This window comes from Xiphias gladius, chromosome 23 (assembly GCF_016859285.1).
Source record: "Xiphias gladius isolate SHS-SW01 ecotype Sanya breed wild chromosome 23, ASM1685928v1, whole genome shotgun sequence".
Lineage (NCBI taxonomy): Eukaryota > Metazoa > Chordata > Actinopteri > Istiophoriformes > Xiphiidae > Xiphias > Xiphias gladius.
This window is the reverse complement of record NC_053422.1, coordinates 10,376,879-10,399,019: the sequence shown is the minus strand read 5'-3', so window position 1 is coordinate 10,399,019 and position 22,141 is coordinate 10,376,879. Positions and strand designations below refer to the sequence as shown.

The 22,141-nt window shown below is 37.8% G+C and overlaps 1 protein-coding gene across 2 annotated transcripts in view; it reads right to left on the bottom strand.

The window, feature by feature from the left end:
* diaph2 (diaphanous-related formin 2) overlaps nucleotides 1-22,141 on the bottom strand; it is a 358,243-nt gene that overhangs the window by 245,996 nt on the left and 90,106 nt on the right. For both annotated transcript variants that reach the window (XM_040119669.1, XM_040119671.1), the window contains 4 exons: nucleotides 18,251-18,390; nucleotides 2,311-2,385; nucleotides 2,151-2,220; nucleotides 1,186-1,322 (listed from right to left, as the gene is read on the bottom strand). In XM_040119669.1, the coding sequence (XP_039975603.1) occupies nucleotides 1,186-1,322; nucleotides 2,151-2,220; nucleotides 2,311-2,385; nucleotides 18,251-18,390 (422 nt within the window). The remainder of the gene's footprint in view (nucleotides 1-1,185; nucleotides 1,323-2,150; nucleotides 2,221-2,310; nucleotides 2,386-18,250; nucleotides 18,391-22,141) is intronic.

The following is a 22,141-nucleotide window of genomic DNA, read 5'->3' as shown; positions in this document are numbered from 1 at the left end:
TTCTCACACTATAGTAAACATGTTTAATAGATATACATTTTAGGAGCAGTTACTGAATATGACTGTGATTTTAAGAAATTGAGCTGAATCTAAGTGAACCAATAAAAAGCACTTGAAGTGAATTACCTGAAATAAAAAAATAACTGGATTAAATTATAGTTAAAACTAATATAACCACTCCTTGATATTCGTTAACTTCAAAACCATTTTGGAAACCATGCACAACAAGGGTCACAACTCCAGGCATAAAGGCCTGTTTGGAAGGTCAGAGATGTAGAGATACACTGGTGACCTCAGCTTTACCAACAGTATTTGTGGGTTTGTTAATTTCCGCCACTACATACACACTGACTTTGAAGTGCCATTTATATTCTACTCTGGCTCTTTGGGAAACAATAAAAAACACTCCTCTAAATCCAATTTATAAGCTGTCAGCCAGGTTGTGTATCCACGGCAAACCACACTAAGTAGTTCAACACATTAAACAGACTAAACTGCATCATCTGACCATGTGACTCAACAGGTTTCTCTGCTTTCTGTGGTCGTCTGTAAGTGCACTATATGCACACAGTAAGTACACATATATGACTATGGTGCAATCCCTGTATGAGTACATGCCACCCAGTGGGAGAAGAATGACGCGTTAGTGATATTCTAGTGTTTACACGAAGCAACCATCCCTCTTGCTGTTTCAGAAACTTTACGGAGCATGAAAACATAGCAGAGTTGGACCAGATCTCTTTCATCATTACATTTTTTTTTGTCATTAGTCAGGATTTTTGAAATATTGTTGTGCTGTTTCCGGATCAAAATAGTTTTAATAAAAACACTTCACAGTAAGGTCTGCGGAGTATGTGGATTAAACAGAATGTTTTGAAAAGAAACTTTTGGTTTTTTTTAATTGTGATTCTTTCATGCTTTAAGCACCACAAATGGAAATGTATTCACCTCCATTTTATTTGGGGCGATGGAAGAAGTCTCAGTGATGCACCACACACAACATGCAAAAGTGCAAATAAAACCAAGGGTCCTGAGATCGTTTACATGTTAAGAGAGTGAGCATGTGCTTGTCTATCTACTTTAAAATTGTCTCTTTAATGATATGCAGAAAAAGAGAAAGTTTGCAAGAGCAAGATGTGAAAAAACAAATGTGAAAAATGATCAGACAAAGGGATTTCAACTTACATGTTTTCCTCTCCAATAATACAGAAGGCAGAGAGAATTTTGACGATCTCTGTCATCATGTTGGTCTGTTTGGGGTCAATCGCTCGTGCCAGTAGCAACAGGCTCCGCTCATCTCCCAAGATCCTTTGCAGTCCATACTGTGAAACATAGAAAGGAGGAGGTAGGATAGAGAAAAAGTCCATTGGGTATAAATTAATGAGAGTATTTGCATTCACAGAGAACTTTCACTTTAAGTAAAAAATGAATTATACAGAGAAGCTCTAATGTACGTAAGTTATAGTTAGCCTTAATTTTCTTTTAAGGGGGGACAACGAGGCCATGTGAGAAAATGGGGAGGATGATGAATTCATTCAATTCAGGACAGGACTAAAGGGACAAATACTTATAGTCTCATGTACCTTTTAGTCTCCCCACAACTGAAGGAATGGGTAGAGATGACCACGTGTGGGGATTAACTCTAAGAGAAGCAATATCAATAGTTCATCTATCCTTGAAATGTGTTCCACTTTTGAGAAATGAGCCAGACCTTCCCAAAAAGGATAATTAAAGCATCTGAGACTGTGGGCTAGAAATGACAAAATTAGTTTCACTTTTCTGTCCCATTATCCCAGGCTTGTCAGAGTCCAGATTCAAATCACGTTTGGAATCCCAGCCACCTGAGGTGCTATTAAAATGATTAATGTAAGTGTAAAATGAATGGCCTTGTTTGTACTTTTTATTTATTGGTTAAAAAATACCTGTCTTTGTATTGATAAATTCAAATTTAAAAAAAAAAAAAAAAAAAAATTGAAATTGAAATTGAAATTAAAATGTCAGGGGAATAAGTCTTTTCAAATATTTTCAGGTCTTTTAGGATTGCATCCCTGCAATATCATTTCACCATGCAGGTATACTGACATTAAATTAGATCATTATCTAATTAATCCTCTGGATGGATCGTCTTTTCTTTGTTGACGCTTACAAACCTTATTGTTCATGAAAGCCTTCAAGCATTGGATAAGTTTATGCTGGTTCCGTTTATCGATACTCTCTTGCCTAAAAAACAAATGAAAAGGATATGGTGATTACATGAACAGAACCCTAAAAAAATTACACAGAGTTGGGATGGCAAAACAGATAACTCACTGTTTCTTGTCCAGCAGCTTCTCTAAAGCATCCAGAAGAAGGCCAAGACCTTCATGTCCGAAGTTATTAACCCAACTAGAAACACAAGACACAGACACACAAAAATCAGTTACCAAGTATTGTGTCAAAATTGTTATTGCCCTGCTGGTTCATTGAAAGCCATGTTGATTCACAGAATGAACCAAACACAAGCAATATTTTCCTCAGAAGACTCAGAGGAAATTCAGACTAATATCGAAGGTTTAACGCTCACTTAGATAAATTGACTGTTGTAGTGTTTTTAAATGTCTAACAGGAAGAGCTGCAAATCATAAGCCACCCTGTCCTCCACCATATTGAATACAGTCTGAATCAGTCTGAATTTATACAGTACCCTAGTACAAGGAAATGAACACCCACCCATCTTAACTTAGTGTTCCCATCGCTAAGCAGTTTGTATCCAGACCTCCAGCCCCCCCACCCCCCACGAGCTGCTATGTTCCTGTGCAAAAAGATTAAGCAATGCAAGAAAGATAACACTGTAATCAATAATAGATCGCAAGAGATAATTGGCTATAAACCACGGCGTATCAGGAGACAGCAAATGATCCAGTGCAGATGAGCCCGTTTGTCTAAGACAGGCAAGAGGAGGGTGGGAGGGACGGTGTGGTCGCAGCCAGATTATATCATTAGCATTACTTGTTTTCAGGCCCCTTACTGTCAATAACACAAAATGCATGGAGCAATTTTCTAACATTAACGGGGCATAAGTCAATGATTTATCCCGCCTTTTTGACAATGATTTGAAATAATAATGGTTTGAGTATTAAAGTCATTTGTATTGACTCAGTGAGTCGGATGAGACCCTCAATTAGGGATGAGATGCAATAGCCCGAGGCAACTGGTGAAGTTGAGGTGAAGCATTTCTTTGATCTGTGACTAAATTATCGCCAGCTACAACCCACCATTACTCAAATTTCATTATCAGATGAGCAGAACCAATTTATAAGTCATTACTATTTATTGTAGAGTGTATAATGATGATCTGTTTTCTTAATAAAAACAAAACATCATAATGTTAAAAATGATAAATTTATAAATGTCTGTTTACAAAAAGCCTTCCACTTTGAATGTTTCCTTCCAGCATGTGCTTTGCACATATATAAGGTCATAAAAGAAGACAGAATATACTGACTCAGTTTACTGCAAAATAATAATGCAGTTATATGTATTTGTGTTACAGAGGTGGTAGGAGTAAATGAGAGACTAGGACAACAAAGAGGGAAATGAGACGACATGGCTGAGGGAGCACAATTCAGTAAATCCACAGTCTTTGTTTATGCTCATGGTAATGATGGTAATGTCAGTCTTCGGAGAGGAGGAAATGGAAACAATATTTGTGACAAGAAATTCCGTTTATTACACAGCATAACTGCACTATGGGATTCTAGGAAAGCTGTGCAACTTGAATAAGGTGTGTGATAAAAGCACTGATAAGGAAGAGAGGCTTTGGAGGGAAACAAGTGAAACCGGTCATCTAGTATGGTTGGAAATGAGCTTTCACACATACACACACAGATGCTGTCACACAACGACCAGTCAGGGAACCCATCCTTTGACAGACTGACCAGTAGAAAGAGACTGAAAAGCTACTCCAGTGGTCAGAGTGTTGCAAAATTTCCCTTCACTATGTATCTATACTAAATGCTAAACTTTTGTTTAACACCAATGCCCAAACTTTGAAAAAAAGCTAGATAACTCCCATTCCAGACTTCTCACGAAGCCACTTGTTTGAGATTTTGTTGATGATATGGTCCATCTTTCCATCCATCCATTTTATTACACCCCAGGTGTTTTTGGGCACCCACAAGGCAGGACTATTATTGTTTGACACTGAAAAGCTTTTCTGACCATTATTACATGAAGTGATAGCTAAAAACTTGGATGAAGATCAATCTAATACAAACACATACTGTACGATCTTGAAAAAAAGGACTTGTTGGAAACCCATCACAAGTACAAACTATTCCCAAAACAAGTTGAAGAGCTTTGCTAGTGAATACCTTCAGCAAAGAAGCTGTGCTAATTAAAAACTGAACACAAAATGTAAATTGAAAATTTTGCATCAGATGTTTGCTGTATATATGTGCTGACTGCTCCATGTTTACCTTCTCTCTATTGTTGTTGCACTGAAACAGGCATAAAAGAGGGGAGGGACTGGAACTGTCCGCACAGCAAATTTTTCATCAAAAATGTACGTCTTGCTGCAGGTTACAACATAATGCAGTCCTCCAAGGTTTTTAAGGCACTAAACGTTTTGACTCCTCCCTACATCTCAAGCTGTCTATCATTTTCTGTCCCCTCACGTATACCCTTAGGTCCTCAGCAGCTTGCCTTCTAAATGTCCCCAAAGTTACTACAAAGAAAATGAGGGATGGTACTTCTGAAGTGTTTTTCCTGGGGCTATGAAATGCCCTATCCCTTTTCATCAGAAAAACTGCCTCAGTGGACAACATACTATTAGAACTAACACAAATAACAATGCTAACAACACTACTACTAGTATGTGTGTGTGTGTTGTAACACTTCTACCTGCAGTAATAATAATAATCTGTTTCTACCCTTTCCTTATAGGAATATTATACTTTTTCTTTATTGTAATATGTGATTATCAACAATAACGAGTTTACAGTATTACCAGTGGGTATTTTACTCAGATAACCCTTATTGCTTAGGAAGAAGAGCAGCCAAACTTGCACTGTAGAGGTGGCTAAAGCTCATGTGTGGTCAGACATAACATACTTGTTTCCTAGGGACATTAAAATATCAATGTAGTGTTTCAACACTGAAGGAACAAGAGATCGAATCCTTCCCTTATCAGTCTCCTCTTCTAATGTGGGCATACATCCAAGGATTTCATTAACTTGGGGGAGAACTTGTTCATCTAATATTGATGGCTATAATCCTCTAGTTAAGTGCCACCAAATTGTTTTACTTTCTGCAATCATGTACATTCCACAGGCAAAATGAAAAATTCATGGTTGGTCTTAGGGAAGCAACTTCTTATTTTATATTTTTTGTTATTTCTGCTGGTTGATGCAATTAAGCTGTGGTTAGCTGGCAACATGGATTTTCAATAAAGATCGTCATCACAAGTCCACTATGTTTTGCACTTCACTAGACATTGCTGTTAACTTAACACAACAAAGTCAAAATACCTTTATATTGGGGTGAGAGGACTACCTGTCTTCCTGTCAAATACCATTTGTTTCCCAAAAGACATGACTGACTTTCTGATATGTTCTGCCATAACAAATGTGGTTATGCATGAGTAAATACTGTACCTATCCATATGTCCAATTTCTATACTGCTTATCTTGTTCAGGGTCACCGGGGTCTGGAGCCTATCCTGTCATGCATTTCGTGAGAGGAAGGATACACCCTGGACAGGTCACCAGTTTATCACAGGCCAAACAGACGGAGAAAATCTGATGGAATCCCCAAAAAAACTCCGCACAGAAGCACCCTAAACGGTCATCATATTCAAACCCAAAAACATCTTCCTGTGAGGTGACAGTGCTAAGCACTGAGCCACCATTAGAAAATATGTGCATGTACTGTATATTGGCCTTTGTGCAGAACATCTACCTCTGTTTAAATCTTTACAGTATTTTCAAGCTAAAAAGTAATGACACTGCTTAATATGAAAACTATGACATTCAATCAATCACCTCCTTACTCCATCATTCCAACAGTCTTGACATAGTTCACTCAAGACTGTACTTCAACGCACGGTTTCCTTGCACTTCCTCCGCAAAACACATACATCATGCATACATTTTACAAGTGGTGCCACTTCTGGCTGTGTTCAGTATCTTGCTCAAGGGAATACAAGTAGTTTCAGTGTATATAGTTCTGTATATTGCTAAAATTGAGGACAAGATATCATAGCAAAGACTGTGGAAAAGGAAGTGAAGAGAGTGTGTAGAGTTCTGGAAATACTTGGCAAGGGAAATTTTAGTACAAGATGAAAAGATTACTCCCGCCCATCACCGGTTACAGCAAGTGACTCGACAGAAACAGTGAGAGGCAGACACTCTTTCACCCTTTCTGTTTGACTGATAACTGGTCTTGTATTCAGATGGCTTGTACATGCATTGATTCCGGTCTATAGACCGGTTTTATTATTTTATCATGGCTAGGTGGGGGGCTCTGTTATTGTAAGCTTCTGACCAAGTGAAATATCTTTCATATTGTATTACAGGCAGAGCCATACAGCTGTCCCTCTGTGGGACTACTGACCTATGCAGTGCTACAGTACTCCAATTGAGGCGCGATGCTCTGTGCAACAAATACCTCTGAACATTATAGCATGAAACCAAGCACCAACAGTGTCTACTTAGTGACTTACCATGCCAAACGTGGAGCTATATTATATTCTGATCAATTTAATAGCCTGTTGAAATAACTGTAACAGGGCATATCAGATGACAGATATTAGATTCAAAACATTAACTGTTCTTTCCTGTTCATCACATCTCAAAAAATAATAAATTTTTAAAAATAACTATTATGAGCAACAACTTTTATTTTCCAATTTTTCTAATCCATCATAGCTTTGAGCTATTTGTTTGAATCAAAAACTGTCTACTAAAAATTTCAGTATTAAAGGGTGTGGTCTTTCTAACTATTGTTCGCAACAATTAAAAAATGAATAAATCACAGGAGCACCAAATGAATCCTAAAAGATATGAAGTCACCCAGGGTTCATTATCTGTTTGAGGAAAGGTGACTGTTTCACTGTTATCAGAGCAATTACTGAGCTCATATAACAATAACTAATTCTGTTGTTTACTGATAATGTAGTTTTGGGCTGTACGTCTTGGTGACATTAAAAATCAGACTCTCAGTTTGCTGGTTTCTAATACTGTTAAGGGTTTTTAAGGTACCGTTTTATCTGTCTGAAGTCATAATATTATTGTATATGTATTCTTTCTCTCTTAAGAGGTTGCTTAGCTGTGACAAAAAATAACGATGATAGAGAGATACTAGGGATGACTGGTAGAAAAAAAAAATAATATAACTAAGTATTCAACACTAGGTCCAAAATATGGTAATATAATTCTTAGATGTATTGAAAAATTGCAGTTGACACATTTAAAGCAATACCAAAACAAAATATGGAATACAAAACCTTATTTATCAAGAATGAAATGTAAAAACAAGGAAACAATACTAAAAGTTTTTTTTTAAATCATTCCAGATTACCCAAGAGGTCTTTAAACACTAGATGGATGGATGAAAAATTGAAGAGATAATATTGATCTTATTATAGTGTTTATATTGTAATGTTTGTGTTCCTTAGGCGCAGTTGTGCCTTATGCAACCACTAGCATGTTAGCATCCATACGGTATGCACTAACACAGAATGTTAGTGAACTGAATTGGCGGACCTGTTGGTGGTGCTGGACCAACTGACATTGCTATCCCAAGAGCCACACTGCTAGCGTCTCTAAAAATGGCTAAGATAGTATGTATGACTCTCCTACATTCGCACAAGCTATCAAAGTGGTTATAATGTAATATCATAGAAAGCCTGATGAATTGATTCCACATTCTAACTATGAAACTACATGAAGCGAATCCAAACTGCAAAACAAGACAAACACGTAGGTTAAACCAATGGTAACAATGACAAAAACACATTTTTCTTACAAAAATCCTTCACAGAATTCTTAAAATCTAACACATACTACTTCCTCCTTTGTTTTGTTGACCGTTATTCACAGAAACCTTCAGCTCACACAGTGAATTAAATATTTAAGAGACTGTCGATGGATATGGTAGAACCAAGGTAAAATGAGGTTGCCAAGAAACTACTGAAATGTCTTAAGTATAATGGACACCCTGTATATCCAGCATTTACACTTAAATAGAGCCAAAATCATTGGCCTGTGCTGTGTGCTAACAAAAATTTTTCCCATCAATGTGAGAAGTGCTACTGTATGTAACTTCCCTTATCTGTCATGATAATATCTCAGGCCTCTAATTCCTGCTGACTAATTCCAGTTCTTAAATGTTAAGCATCACAGCAGAAAACATGTAACGGCTAGAAAATGAAAAAGTCTGTCTGTAACCCGTCATGTGTACATAAAGTCTTTTATCTTCTTGTTTCATAATGACAATATAATACAATACAACCTCATTAAGTTACAGCAGAAGACCTATTCACAGAACCAACTGGAGTAGTACGGATGTTTGATATTGGTACTAAAGCAAGTAAGAAAGTCTCATGACAGTATTCCTGCTCTTAGCAATCCAACAGTGTGACTGATGGTGCAGCCAAGCACATAGAGGAATGGGAGCAGTGCAGTACTCAAAACGAGCACTTTGTACTTCTAACGGTATTTGCGTCTCAGCTTGATTCCAACACGTGGCTCTAACAATTACTGAGGATCAGGCCTACATAAATGAATGCTCCCTTTTTCCTGGTGGAACTGACGGTGCTTGTGTGTGTCTGTCTGTGTCTGTGTCTGTATGTGCAAGGAAGGAAAACAAAACTCAGTGAAAGCAGTGTGTGTCTATCTGTAGTGCGTGCCTGTACAGTATGTGTACAAAAAGGAGTGTGAGAGATTGGGGAGTGGAGTCTATCAGAATTAAATTATCTAGTAAGTGCAGACAGCTGACAGCACACCATGTTCCTCAGATACTGAAATGACCCCCCAAAGAGTGAAAAACACTCTTGAAATTTCTAGTTATTTCCTGAACAACACCATGGATTCATACACAACAATCCTCACAGCTAAGTGAAGGTAGACAGAAACCAGTAGTATAACTGGCAAGATGCTGGTTGATTAGACTGCCTAATTTAATTGTTCAGTGAACTGTGAATCTGTATGTGTTGTGGATTATCAGAGAAACGTTCAACAGGTTTTATGTCATGTTTCTACACATTCCTCAGGCTTCTGCAGTGATGAGTTTCATCTTTCAAGGAGGAGAAGGAAATGCAGTGGCAAGCACTTCTTTGAAAGAAAGGATTCTACTTCCTTCTATTTTCAAAGCCATAAAGTTGCCATTTTGTTCAAGCTTTTGTTGCCGGGAACTTTTACAGTAGATGTATAAAACCCTTTGCAAAGTGTCAGTGTACACCTCCCAGAATGTGTGTGCATGTTTGTGCTATTATTTGATATCTGCTGGGAACTACTAAAACGTTAGGACAGCTCAGCAGCTCTACTAAATCTTGGAGCAGACAAGATGACTTTCGTAGGTTAGTAAAGTTGATAAATGCTTTAACAGAAGAAATAAAATATAGTATTTTGAGAATGTGGACCAGATTGGACGAATTTCTTTCTCAGATGTTTATTGTTTATTAAATAGGGTCAGATGTGATTCTGGGTTATGTCCCACATACCAGAAAACATGAAAATATTTAGAGATTTTTGCAAACATGTTAGAGATATAATGATATGCATACCAATGATTTTGTCAAGCTGTCTGGTTAAAATACACGTTAACACACAACGATGAACAGTATTACATATTGTATTGTAATGTGCGTGAAGGAATCATGTTTTCCAAAACTCAAATCATGTCCAAAATTAGAAACAGAACGGAACATAAGGAATACTAAAAAGGACATTATTTCAGCAACATGCCAGTTATTTCCCATATCTTTGCAAAATAATATCCAGCTAATTCAATAAGGAATTCAAATCAGATATTTCTGAATTATGTATGTATCACTCTGGGGCCATAACAGATATGGCTATCTTGGAGGTTAACAGATGGTGTCATAAAATCAAATAGGCATCACTCTTAAAATATACCCAGACACTGAGGACATTTATGCCTCCAAAATGGTTTTCACTGCCTCCGAGGAAGAAGGGTGAACATCAACTCCGAAGTCAGCCACAAGGGTAAAAACTATCTTTTCTGACTGCTCGTCACGTCCACTGAAGACAGAGTCGTAAGATTTATGCCAAATTTAACAGTCACATAAAACTCTATGAATGCTATAAAACGACACTGATTGTACCATCCTGAAAACTAAAAGATAAAAATAAATTTGGACTCAATTCAATAATGAGTGAATAATTTATGTTACTGTTAAAACAGAAGGACCAGAGAAACCTTTGCCTACAGACCTCTATTAAATAATTACAGTACGTAATTTCCAAATCTATACTGTCTTATTTCTCCTTGAAAAGTGACAGAGCAAACTTGTCTGAAGCCTGGAGGGTGGTTGAGAGTGGTTTGTAATAACACTGGGAGAGTAGAGTCCCATAGTATAGTGCAAAGAACGTTACCCGACTGGAAAGATGGGAAGAAATGGTGCTTGATCCAGAATGTACAAAGGCATCACACCGTCATGTGTCCTGAGGAAACCTGTACCCCTGAACTCCACTAAGAACATCAGGCTTTTTAATGCTATATTTTAAATTTTCAAATTGACATGCAGTGTGTCTGAGCTTACAAAATCACTATCCAGGATAACAAAGGGAATACACGGAATCAATTATGGATGATTCATTGAGATAGGGGGCTATTTCCACATCAAAAATGGCAGAGTTGAAACAGTTATTCATCTCTGTGAAGAATCTATGTCAGACAGAGCAGGCTCATTTAAGTCTATTGTACCTAAATCCTCACACAAGTGTCATTCATCAGTGCAGTGTTAACTCATTGCACAAGCATTGAGATTCACACTTTGTGTCTGTGTCAGACAAGATTTTTGGCCTGAGCTGTCACGGGGGCATATACAGCCCGCGAGACGTTTAGATCCTAATATTTGTCGGCGCAGTCACAGTAGCAGCTGGACAGATGGACATGCGCCTTTGTGCAGGTGTTAATTGGCTGTTGTGCACACAGTGGACAGAAGAAGCGAAAGGAAGAAAAAAACTTTCATGCCAAGGGAGTCGCTTTTTTGTCACCTTTTAATTGTCTTGGTTTTAACTGTATGAGTATGCACCATACACATAAAATGTAATGACAATCAAGTATAGTAGTACCTTTTTAACTGTCTCGTAAGCATTTCACTATCTAAATCAAACAGTACAATTACACTGTGGTTCAACTGTATAGAGATAATGTTTCTGGTCACATACGAGTTAATTTGGCTGTTACAATCAAAACGTACAAATAGATTATGAAATGAGGGAATCTGAGCTATTTGAACATCTTTCCTCAATCATTACATGGGGAGCACGACCATTGTACTCAGTAGAAAAGTCAGTGTTTTTCTATAGGTTGTGCAGTGCTTTATTACATTGGGCATTTGGACAGACAGTCAATAGGATGAGCAGCTTTATGTTAATAGGCACAGTAACTCCAAAGCGTGTAAAAACCCCACGACTAGTTTCCAATGCAACTCTCTGTTCTCAGTTAAAAGCATTCAACTAAGAAAAGCTGGTGAGACTGATTCAGAACCACAGAGACCCTGTGTGGCAGAGCGGCAAGATCATCACAGCAACCGATACCTTGAGTGACCAGATGTAGAGACAACTCTGGTGTCAGCAAATATCACCCACCTCCACAAAAAGACCCCACAAGAAAACAACACCGACAAATGTCTGACTTGTACCGTGAAGATTTCACGTAATGAAAAGTTAAATTTTGCTTAAATATGTCTTAGGGATCTGAGAGCTAGCCGATCTAATATGGAAGTCACTGTCGGTATAGTGTAACGCTGAGGGCTAAACATAGGGAACCCAAAGGATGGGGCCATGGATGTGTGCTTTGCTGCCTAAAACCACTAAAACCACTCTTCTATTTTTATAATGGAAAGTCTTTTGATGGAGCAGCAGTTGAGTTAGATCAGTGGAAGTGAGCTTTAACCATACTCCTGAGCTGCTTCAGACTGAAATGAATAAATAAAACATAAAAGTAGGATAGGCCTGCTCACGCAAAACCAAAATTTAACCATGCGTGATACAAAATAGATGAGCTTTTGCTTTAGCAACTGTAAATGGAAAATAGAAATTTGTTTTTGCCTATTGCAATATTAAATTCCTCCATGTTACATTGATCTAATCACAGTTTTCACATGTACAAAACAGACAGTAAAGAGAATGTGAAATGCATGTGCAAGATAAGAGGGTTAAAAGTGCTATCTCACTTCATGTCAGTGGATTAAGAAATTAATGAAAAGTGACTAGTCAATCTGACACTTCTAAATTAAGAAGGGTGTATCTAAAGACAAAATTAAAAGGGGGAGAATGAAGTAACAGATAAATAATTGGCTGGGGAAATTTTGACAGAAAGAGAAGTGGAAAACATGGCAGATGAGGAGAAGAGAATGGAAACAGAGTATGCAGTGGATGCTCCAGGCAATGCCATCTGTGGGCAGATCTGCAAAGGCTGCATGCCACACACCTGTGTGGGACTGCCTGGGAGATAAGGCCCTCAGCACAATGGCCCTGTGGCCACCTGTGCTGCCAAACAGGTGCACAGCCTAGCCAATTAAACTATTAGACAAACACAGGCCTTTGGGAGCAAATTAGCAGGCTGCCCAAACATCACAGGAAAACAAAAAGCAATGGTAAGCACTGTGAAGACCAACAAAACTTTGATAGTGATACTTTCATTTCAGTGTACAGAATTAAGTTTAATGCATATTGAAGGAACACACTACTTTTGATTTAAATCACATTATTTCTAAAAATGTCTTCTGTTTTTAAACACAGATCACAAAATTAGTTCTTTTCTATAAACTCTGTGAATGGATTTAACCTTTAATGGATTTCAACCTTGTATTAAGCTATAACCTATCATATATCCACTGATATTTTCTGAGTCATCAATACATGATACATATAGTGGTAGCAACAGAGAGGTTGGATTACATCTAAGAAAACCCTCTGCATCGAATTGTTAGATAGCTCAAGAATTCTAATCATGTAAGCTATTAACTTATCATAAACAGGCTCACTTATTACATTACAGTTCTTAAAATGGTCATATCAATATTGCCAGTCTAGGCAGAAACCTTGCCTGTATAGTAAATAATGCATGGATCTGCTCTTGTATGTCGAGCAGAGAATTGAGTATTTATGGAGATTACTGTTTTTTTTGTTTGTTGTTGTTTGCTTGTTTGTTTTGTCTTGTCAGCCCATTTACGTGGTATCCCCCAGGTCAACTCTGGGTGTTATAATATGCAGTTTTAATGTGTGATGTAGCAATGTATCCCTCAGTTTTATTTAATCTCAACATTGAGAGGCTATTTTTTGGCCTAGACATTAAGTCCAATAGAGAGCTATTTGGGTGGAAAGTTTTAAAAATATTTAACCACCTTCAGAGATAGGATTGCTCTCCTAGATCGAGGATAGTGATCAAATTAATAACATCAAGTTATTTTACTCCTAAGCAAAATGCAGCTTAGAGGCAGATATGCATTAATCAGAATATCAGGCCATTTAGGACTCATTCTTCCAACACTAAAATGGTTGATAGTTGACAGACAGGCCCCGACATTAAAATTCTGCGCTTGATTTATCCAAACTGTTTGAACACAGGTAAGACAGTCTTTGGAAAAGTTTGCCTGGCCTTTTCGACTTAGAAAACTGAAAAAAATAATCACCAGCATTTCTGTGGTTTGTCCACTGTTCAATGCTATAAGCTGTGAGGTATAATTATCATTGTGAAATTACTGGTAACATATGATGCACAAATTACTAGTATATCTCAATATTTATAAAGACTTATTACTAGACAGCCTTTACCGAAGAATTTGCTCATTTTTTAGGTAATATTTACGATAAATTCTCCCAGATCCCAATATTCAAAGACAAGCCTACTGATCATTATTCTAAGGTGTGAATTAAAAAAAGCATCAATTTACTGCTCGTGGTTATTTTAATATATAAGATAACATACCGTACAAAGGTTACATTAACATAGAGGAGTCAGAAAAGTAACGAATCAAAATGTGGATTTCCTGTGTCTTGTGATCCATAACAATTAAGTGCATTCATATTAAATAGGGTAACCTTATCCATGCTTCAAGGAATGAATCAGTCCCTTTCCCCATGAGAGAATAATGAGGGGTGTAAAGGCCGGTGTTAGTCAACACTTGCTTAGTCCTCCTGAGCACACACACCCAAAGGTGGCTTTCTCCCTGGATGGACCTGGCTGTCCGTGGGAGGCAGCTCCACAATAAAGTATGGTCCCTTACATGCTGGTCAAAGGTTCAGCCATTTGAAAATACCCACAGGGCAAATCTTGCCTCACATACATCCCCCTGGCACCAGTTGGCTTTTCTGAGTGGAAAGGCTGACTTGACTTCCCATAGCTTGCTAGAGACTGGAGAGACCTACTTTACAGCTCTGCAGCTCTTGAAGGATCATTACTTAGCTACTCAGCTATTCATTATATTATATAACATACTATATGTAAAATGTGCATTAGTGTTAAGCATTGCACATTATAAATCTATCCATGGTTCCTTTATGTATGTACTATATAACTAGCTAATGTTACCTTGTTAGCCAACTGAATATCTTTGTATATTTCAAACCAACATGTCATGTGGATCTCAATAGTTGGACCACTTCCTCTTCTAAGTTTGATTTATTAGAAGAGTGTTGCTGTGAATGAAAATTTAGATCTAGTGACTGGGGGGGGGCATTGTCATGTTCATGAAACCAGTTTGAGATGACTTTTGCTTTGTGAAATGGTTCATTATCATGCTGGAAGTAGCAACTAGAAGATAGTTAATTGTGGCCATGAAGTGACGCACATGGTCAGTACCAATACTCAAACAGGCTGTGACATTCTAATTATGATTGATTGGTATTAAGGGACTCAAAATGTGTCAAGAAAACCTTCCCCACACCATTATACCACCACCACCATCCTGGACTGTTGACACAAGTCAGGTTGAGTCCATGGATTAATGCTGTCGACGCCAAATTCTGACCCTACGATCTGCTGCCTCAGCAGAAATTGAGGTTGATCAGACCAGGCTACGTTTTTCCAGTCTTTAACTTTAAAGATTTGGTGAGCCTGTGCCCACTGCAGCCTCAATTTTCTGTTCTTGGCTGACAGGAGTTGAACCCTTTGCTATTGTAGCCCATCCGCCTCAAGGTTCCACATATTGTGCATTCTGTGATGCTTTTCTGCTCACCACAATTGTAAAAAGTGGTTATCTGAGTTACCGTAGCCTTTCTGTCAGCTCGAACCGGTCTGGCCATTTTCATCTGACCTCTCTCGTCAACAAGACGTTTCCGTCTGCAGAACTGCCACTCACTGGGTGTTTTTTGTTTTTTTGCACCATTCTGAGTAAACTCTAGAGACTGTTGTGTGTGAAAAAAATCCCAGGAGATCAGCAGTTTCAAAAATACTCAGACCAACCTGCCTGGCACCAACAATCATGCCACAGCCAAAGTCACTGAGATCACATTTTTTTCCCCATTATGATGTTTGATCTGAACATTAATTGAAGCTGCTGACCTGTATCTGCATGATTTTATGCACTGCACTCCTGCCACATGATTGGCTGATTGGATAATTGTATGAATAAGCAGATGTACAGGTGTTCCTTATAAAATGCTTGGTGAATATATGAATGGATGGTTGAGCGTCTGTTGTTGTAGTGAATGTGCAGGATTTTAGCAAGAGAACACAATTCTCTTGTCTTTTCTTCTGAACTGGTTAATGCAGGCATGCAGCGGTAATGCTGGTGGCACACAGAGATTAAATGAAAGCTCCTCTGGGGCCTTGCTGGCAGGTCCTTTCTCTGTACCCAGGGTCAACATAAAAAAGTATCCCACATATCCAATGACCATTTAATATGCACCATTCATTGATTCACATTAAGAAACATCTCCTCAGCAGTGGGCTTGTAAATAATTTATGAGATCTTCTGTCATTAAGCGTTCCGTTGCACTAGTAGGAGAAAATTAACATTTGAGATCTCATTTACAGGAGAGAAGGCAAAGAATTTGGGTAACAAGTAGAGACCAGGCTGGAAAAATCAGAAAGACCTTGCAATGAATGGTGCAAGTGCCAATCAAAGCTCAACGGGACAGAGCTGAGAAGAAAAAAAAAAAATTGAAAGTGATCTTTTTATATAGGTTCATAACAGATTAAAGAGAAACAGTGCAGGCACTGGCCATTTTTCGTTTGGTAGATGGAAGGTAGGTTGTACACATGACAGAGTCATGTTCTTGTTAAGGTCTCAGAATGGTTGGCTTTCTGATATGGAAAAACTCAACTTTCTATCTATTAGAGCTTAATGGACAAAGTTGTCTTGAATGACAGAATCGCTCCCAGCAACCATAACCTTGTGCTTGTTTGGTCAGTTACACCATTCAATACACTTTTTTAAAAGTTAATGTTGTGCATCTTTCTTGGCTAACCTAGCTAATCAATCCACATGGAACAGGTCCGTTGAGGGTCCTTTACATATATCAGTTAGAAAATAGATGGTTTCAAGCAGACATCCCCTTGCTCTGATTAATGTGGATAACTTTTATAGGGATATTACTGGATTAAAGCTATATTTTCTCTCTTTGAGATGTAATTAAACACTCAAAGGAATAGAGAAAGCTGCATAAATCTACATCTTAAAGATATTCCAGGTACATATACTGTATATCCAAGGCATATTTTACACTTAATAATGTCCATATTCTGCATATGCAGATAAATCAAGATTGTGTTTGGATCCCACAGTTGTGATGAACGTATATAAATAACGTATAAAATTAATTTGATTTGACTTTGTTAAGTCTAGTTGTTCTTGTTCTGCTGTATGTCCACTGTATTAGTGTGTAAGACCATTGAGTGAGTGTCAAATTCCTTGTATATGGTCACGCTCTTGGCCAATGAAGCTGATTCAGATGGAACACAAAGTTTTAGCCATGACAGCAGACAATGCCTCAAATATGGATGTATGGATGTACGATGGATAAGAAGCTACAACTTTTAAGACATGGATGCTTCACACACATATTCAGCACAGGAGCACAGAAGATCTATACATTCACCACAGTTACAAGGTGGGCACCCAAGATTAGTGTCATCAATTCAGATTCACAATCACAATCTCCCCTTCTGTTCCTGAGATATGGCCAGAAAAGTGTTTTTGCATAATATTATGATGTCAAAATGAAGTTGACCTTTGACCTTTTGGATATAAAATGTCACTACTACATTTTATCCTATTAGACATTTGTGTGAAATTTTGTCATAATTAGCATATGAATTCTTGAGTTATGGCCAAAAACGTGTTTTGTGAGGTCACAGTGATCTTGACCTTTGACCACCAAAATCTAATCAGTTCAGTCTTGAGTCCACATGAACGTTAGTGCAAAATTTGAAGAAATTCCCTAGAGGCGTTCCTGAGCTATCGCATTCATGAGAATGGGATGGACAGACGGACGTACGTACCTCCGTACAATCACAAAAAATAGAGTACAGTTTCTGAAAAGCAGCTTATCAAGACTACTTACATTGCGGTCCTTCCCACTCCCCTTTTGCTAGACAGAACAAATGGCTCTCATCATTTTCTTGCAAGTATTAGTGCCAGTGATCACTGGCAAGATTATAGTACACTACGTTATTTCCACTGGTGCATATCTGTTGCATGTGCTAGTAGTAGATCAAAGGATACTTTCATACAGCAATGTCCAGAGGAGAACTTTGTGGGTAACCTACCAACCAACATAGTGAAAGAATGATATACTGTGTTTACCCTAAATATTTTGGGACTCTAAAATCTCAAACTATACAAACAGTTCACAGAAAGCTCAGCATCATGACACTTCATAATATCTGTTTTTATAGTTATGAGCAAAAATAGAGCAATTAAAGTGAGCCTTCTTTTGATTTAGATTAACCTTCTATCGTTGTGCCAATAATAAGAGATACTCAAAAAAAGGTTCTTTGAGCTATGTTATTTGCAAATACCATTCAAAAAGAGTACAGGGCACACTGTGCAGTGTGTGAACAAATCTTGAGTTACCTGACAGGGTTACTAGTGAGAGACACTCTGAGCGACTCCAGGCAATTGAGCAGCTTTTCTTCTGTGATGCCAGAACGCAGCTCATGGACATATTCTTGGGATGAAAGTGTACACTCATGCTTGCTGTTCCTTAGTCCACCCTGAAAACAAAATATGAACAGGACAGTTATTAGATTACCATTGTACACTGTGATCTCAACACCAGTGGAATGTGATGAAAAAAAAAAAAACAATATCATCAATGACAAAAGAAATTTGTGAAGCATGATTTGCATCAATATGTGGTTCTACAATTCAAGTGTTAAAATGCAATGTAAGAGTTGTTCTACTGAAATAAGAAAATAGCAAAGTTCTATCACATTAATTCAGACAACTAAGAACAGACACAACTATAGCATGAGAAGGATTTTTTTATTGCTTAGTCAGTATCTTGTTCACTCAGTAAGTAGACTTGTTTGATCAATAATAAGCAACATAAATATCTTAAAATTTGGATTTTCACACAGATACTAGTGATAATAGCTGGCCAAAACTTTCCTTTTCTCAATCAGCCAAGACTCTAACCGTAGAGCCAAACACTAGGCCCTACATGCTATCTGCGGCAGCTCCTGTTTGAAGTAAATGGATTCTTGTATATAATTTCCACAGAGGGCACTAGGGACATGTCGCTACACCGATGCTTACACAATGAGACTACCTACTGGCAGCAATACATACACTTACACCACAGCAGGGAAACACATTCACACACTCACTCTCCAAGCGCACACTGAAGTCAACATTGTACAATACACTGAGCTACAGCTTAGTGTAATGTGTCAATGCAATCCAGCCATCAACATAAACACAAATGAAAAAGATTTGCATGTAAATTGATTAATTTTACTACATTATCTTTACTCCCAATACAAGCTCCAAGAACAAATCTGTGTTAAATTAGTCATTTTCAGGATCTGTTGTCAAAATGAGCTACATTTCAGGTGGGGTTGAGTCAAGGCACCATACAAAACAAAATGAGGCAACATCTTGCAGAAACAGCATAACATATGCCTGAGACAGAGCGCTAGGCAAAATCATCTTCGCTGTGTTCATCCCTGGACTGCTGGTTCCCCACAAAGTGAGCTGTGTTAATAGGCAGTTTGGGAAGTAATAAGCTAGCTCATTTATCTGGAGAAAAGAGGCCTGCTGCTCTCCTGCAATGAACATACAACATGAAAGGAACTTTTACTTTTGTCTTTATGTTGAAAATAGCAGAGGCAGTTTAACAACAGCAAGCTACCAATAATTCTGTACCTTTAGGTTTGAGCTGAGTTCATAGTTTGATTGGCTCAATAAAGAAAAGAAGTATTTATTTGATAAAAGCTGAAATAAAATCACATTCCTCAACCTGCAGGGGGGGGGGGGTGCTGTAGAATGGTGCCTCTTCCACAACCCGTGTCATAATTTCTGTTTATGAGTTGAACATTGAACACAACACATTTTTTCTTTTTGAAGGGACAGACAGTACATATAGTTGAAACATTTTTCTCTGCCATGGCTTTCAACATTTTTCATCTGTTATCTACTTGCACTTATTACAGTCAACAGGCTACTGGGAGAGGTGAGAATCCTTCTCATTACTATCTAGATTTTCCACCTATTACCTACCACAGGATTCTTTGTTCCACATTGCTGTCTATTTTATACACTATTTTATATGCTTTTTTGGTATTGACTATGAACAGCTGAACTCAAAAATAAGAAATAATGAAATTGATTAAATCAGATTAACAGCATGAGAAACTACAGTTAGATGCAGAAAAAGAGATGGCTAGATACCCCAGGCACTTAACAACAGATGAAATGTGGGGACTTTGACTTTGCAGAAAATTCACTTCAAGGTTAAACTTAGACACTGATTTAAGACTGTCTTTATAGTAGGTATAACAATGACTATTACATTTTTCTTCTTAAGTATGTTAAAAAAAATGAATGTGCCTCCAATCCCCGAGTGGCAGTGCTTACTGTTTTTTAACAGAGTCTTAAAATCAATCAACCTACTCGGTTTTGAAAAATATACTCGGGAACTTTTATCTTAAACAGTGAATGGACTGTAGCTGTGTGTATGTGTGTGTTTCCCTGCATCACCCAGAACACACACCTTCTTTCTTAAGACTCTGAACTGTGAAGCCACAAACTTTCTTACCTTTGATATGTACAGTGTTCAAGTAATTAGCATTTTCAATTACAGCCCAATAATCTTCCATTGTCTCACTAAAAGGGCTCTCAGATAGGGTATGTGCAACTATGGTATGGCTTTTTCAAGGGTTACTCATGAAGATGTCAAAAAAAGATCCATGAAAAAATTCTGAATTAATGTCATGATATGATAATTAGGAAAACCGCGCATGATGAAACTATTATTTACCTCAGCAGTTAGCTGGGTCTATTTTTACGGAGCCTGTTTAACAAATCTGTCCAGGGAAAAGTGACGGTAACCAAGTTAAGTACATGGTGCTTATCTCACAGAGCTACAAAATAAATTGTATTCCGATTTATGAGAGAGATTTGACAATGCCATTCAAAGAGGCTTGCTCAGCTTGAAAAAAACCCCACAAAGGCTTAACATTGAAAATCTTACTCATGAACGACTCTATTCCCACAAGCAGGAACGAATATAGCATACTATGGTCAACCATTACATAAAATTAATCCTGTAAAATAATATTTATAATAATATGCCAACAATATGATATGCAATAAACACATAAAGAAATACTTTGTCTTGAAAAGCGGTCCCCAACCACCAGGCTGCAGAACAGAACTGGGATGCAGAATATTTAATACCAGGCTACTGATTTTGAACTATATGTACATAAGTACACAGCGTGATAATCACCCACTTAGCTACTTAATCTGAGTGTGCTGTGTTTATATTATTCTTGCAAGAAGCTAACATAGTAAAGAAAAAAAAACCTTGTTTAAGATTTTCTTGAGAAGAAAAAGTGTTTAGAGGCCTAACGTCTGTTATTATATCCAATATATCCAAATTTTAGAAGTACTTGAGGCCTAACCTTTATTTCACTTGTGATTGTCAGTATAAAAACAGTATGAAGTGCACTGCAAAAGAAGATGGGGACATCTGGTCTAGACTTTAGCTGAACTGTATCTGGACCATTAGGCAGCTACAAAGATGTCCTCCACATGCACACTGCATAAAAGTACTCATTAATTTAAAACACTTTTAGTAGAATGGGCCTATAGGTCCTTCCATATTGAGAAGAAGGCTGAACCTACAGTTTTAATTATCCAATAGGGTTGATACTCCCTGGACAGGGACCTACCAAAGACCCAGGACCAGAACCATTTGAACAGCTGATTGGAACAGGCAATCACAAGTGTCCGTTCTAATCATGCCAGGAATGCAGGAAGGACATATGGTCCATGCGAGTGTTCCTTGTCCTCCAATAGGTGAGTGGAAAATGATTAACAACAATTGGCATTTTATTATCAGGCTGAGTATTGTTGGAGGAGAGGCAGTGTATGCTGCTTGTGGCCAGAAAATATAATTTTTGATTGTTCCATCATCACAGCTGTCAAATCAACAAATCTTCAACAAATCTTCAACAAACCTTTTGTTGTAGAGAAGGCTATGTTTTTCAAAACACACTGCCATCTGCAGTGGATCGGTTTAGATGAAAAACAAATGCTAAAACAGCCGGGTTGGGTAGACAGTGGAGAGGCAGTATGTCAGCACTGTGCTGAAGAAAGCTTGAAAGATAATGGAAGGTGAGATGTGTAAAAGCCACAGTGGTTGGTTTCATGCAACTCTGAAGACCAATCACCTGCCATTTGGCTGAGGCTTGACTTCAGTGGTGTTAGAGCTTAATAAAATGCAGTCAGCAGCTTTGT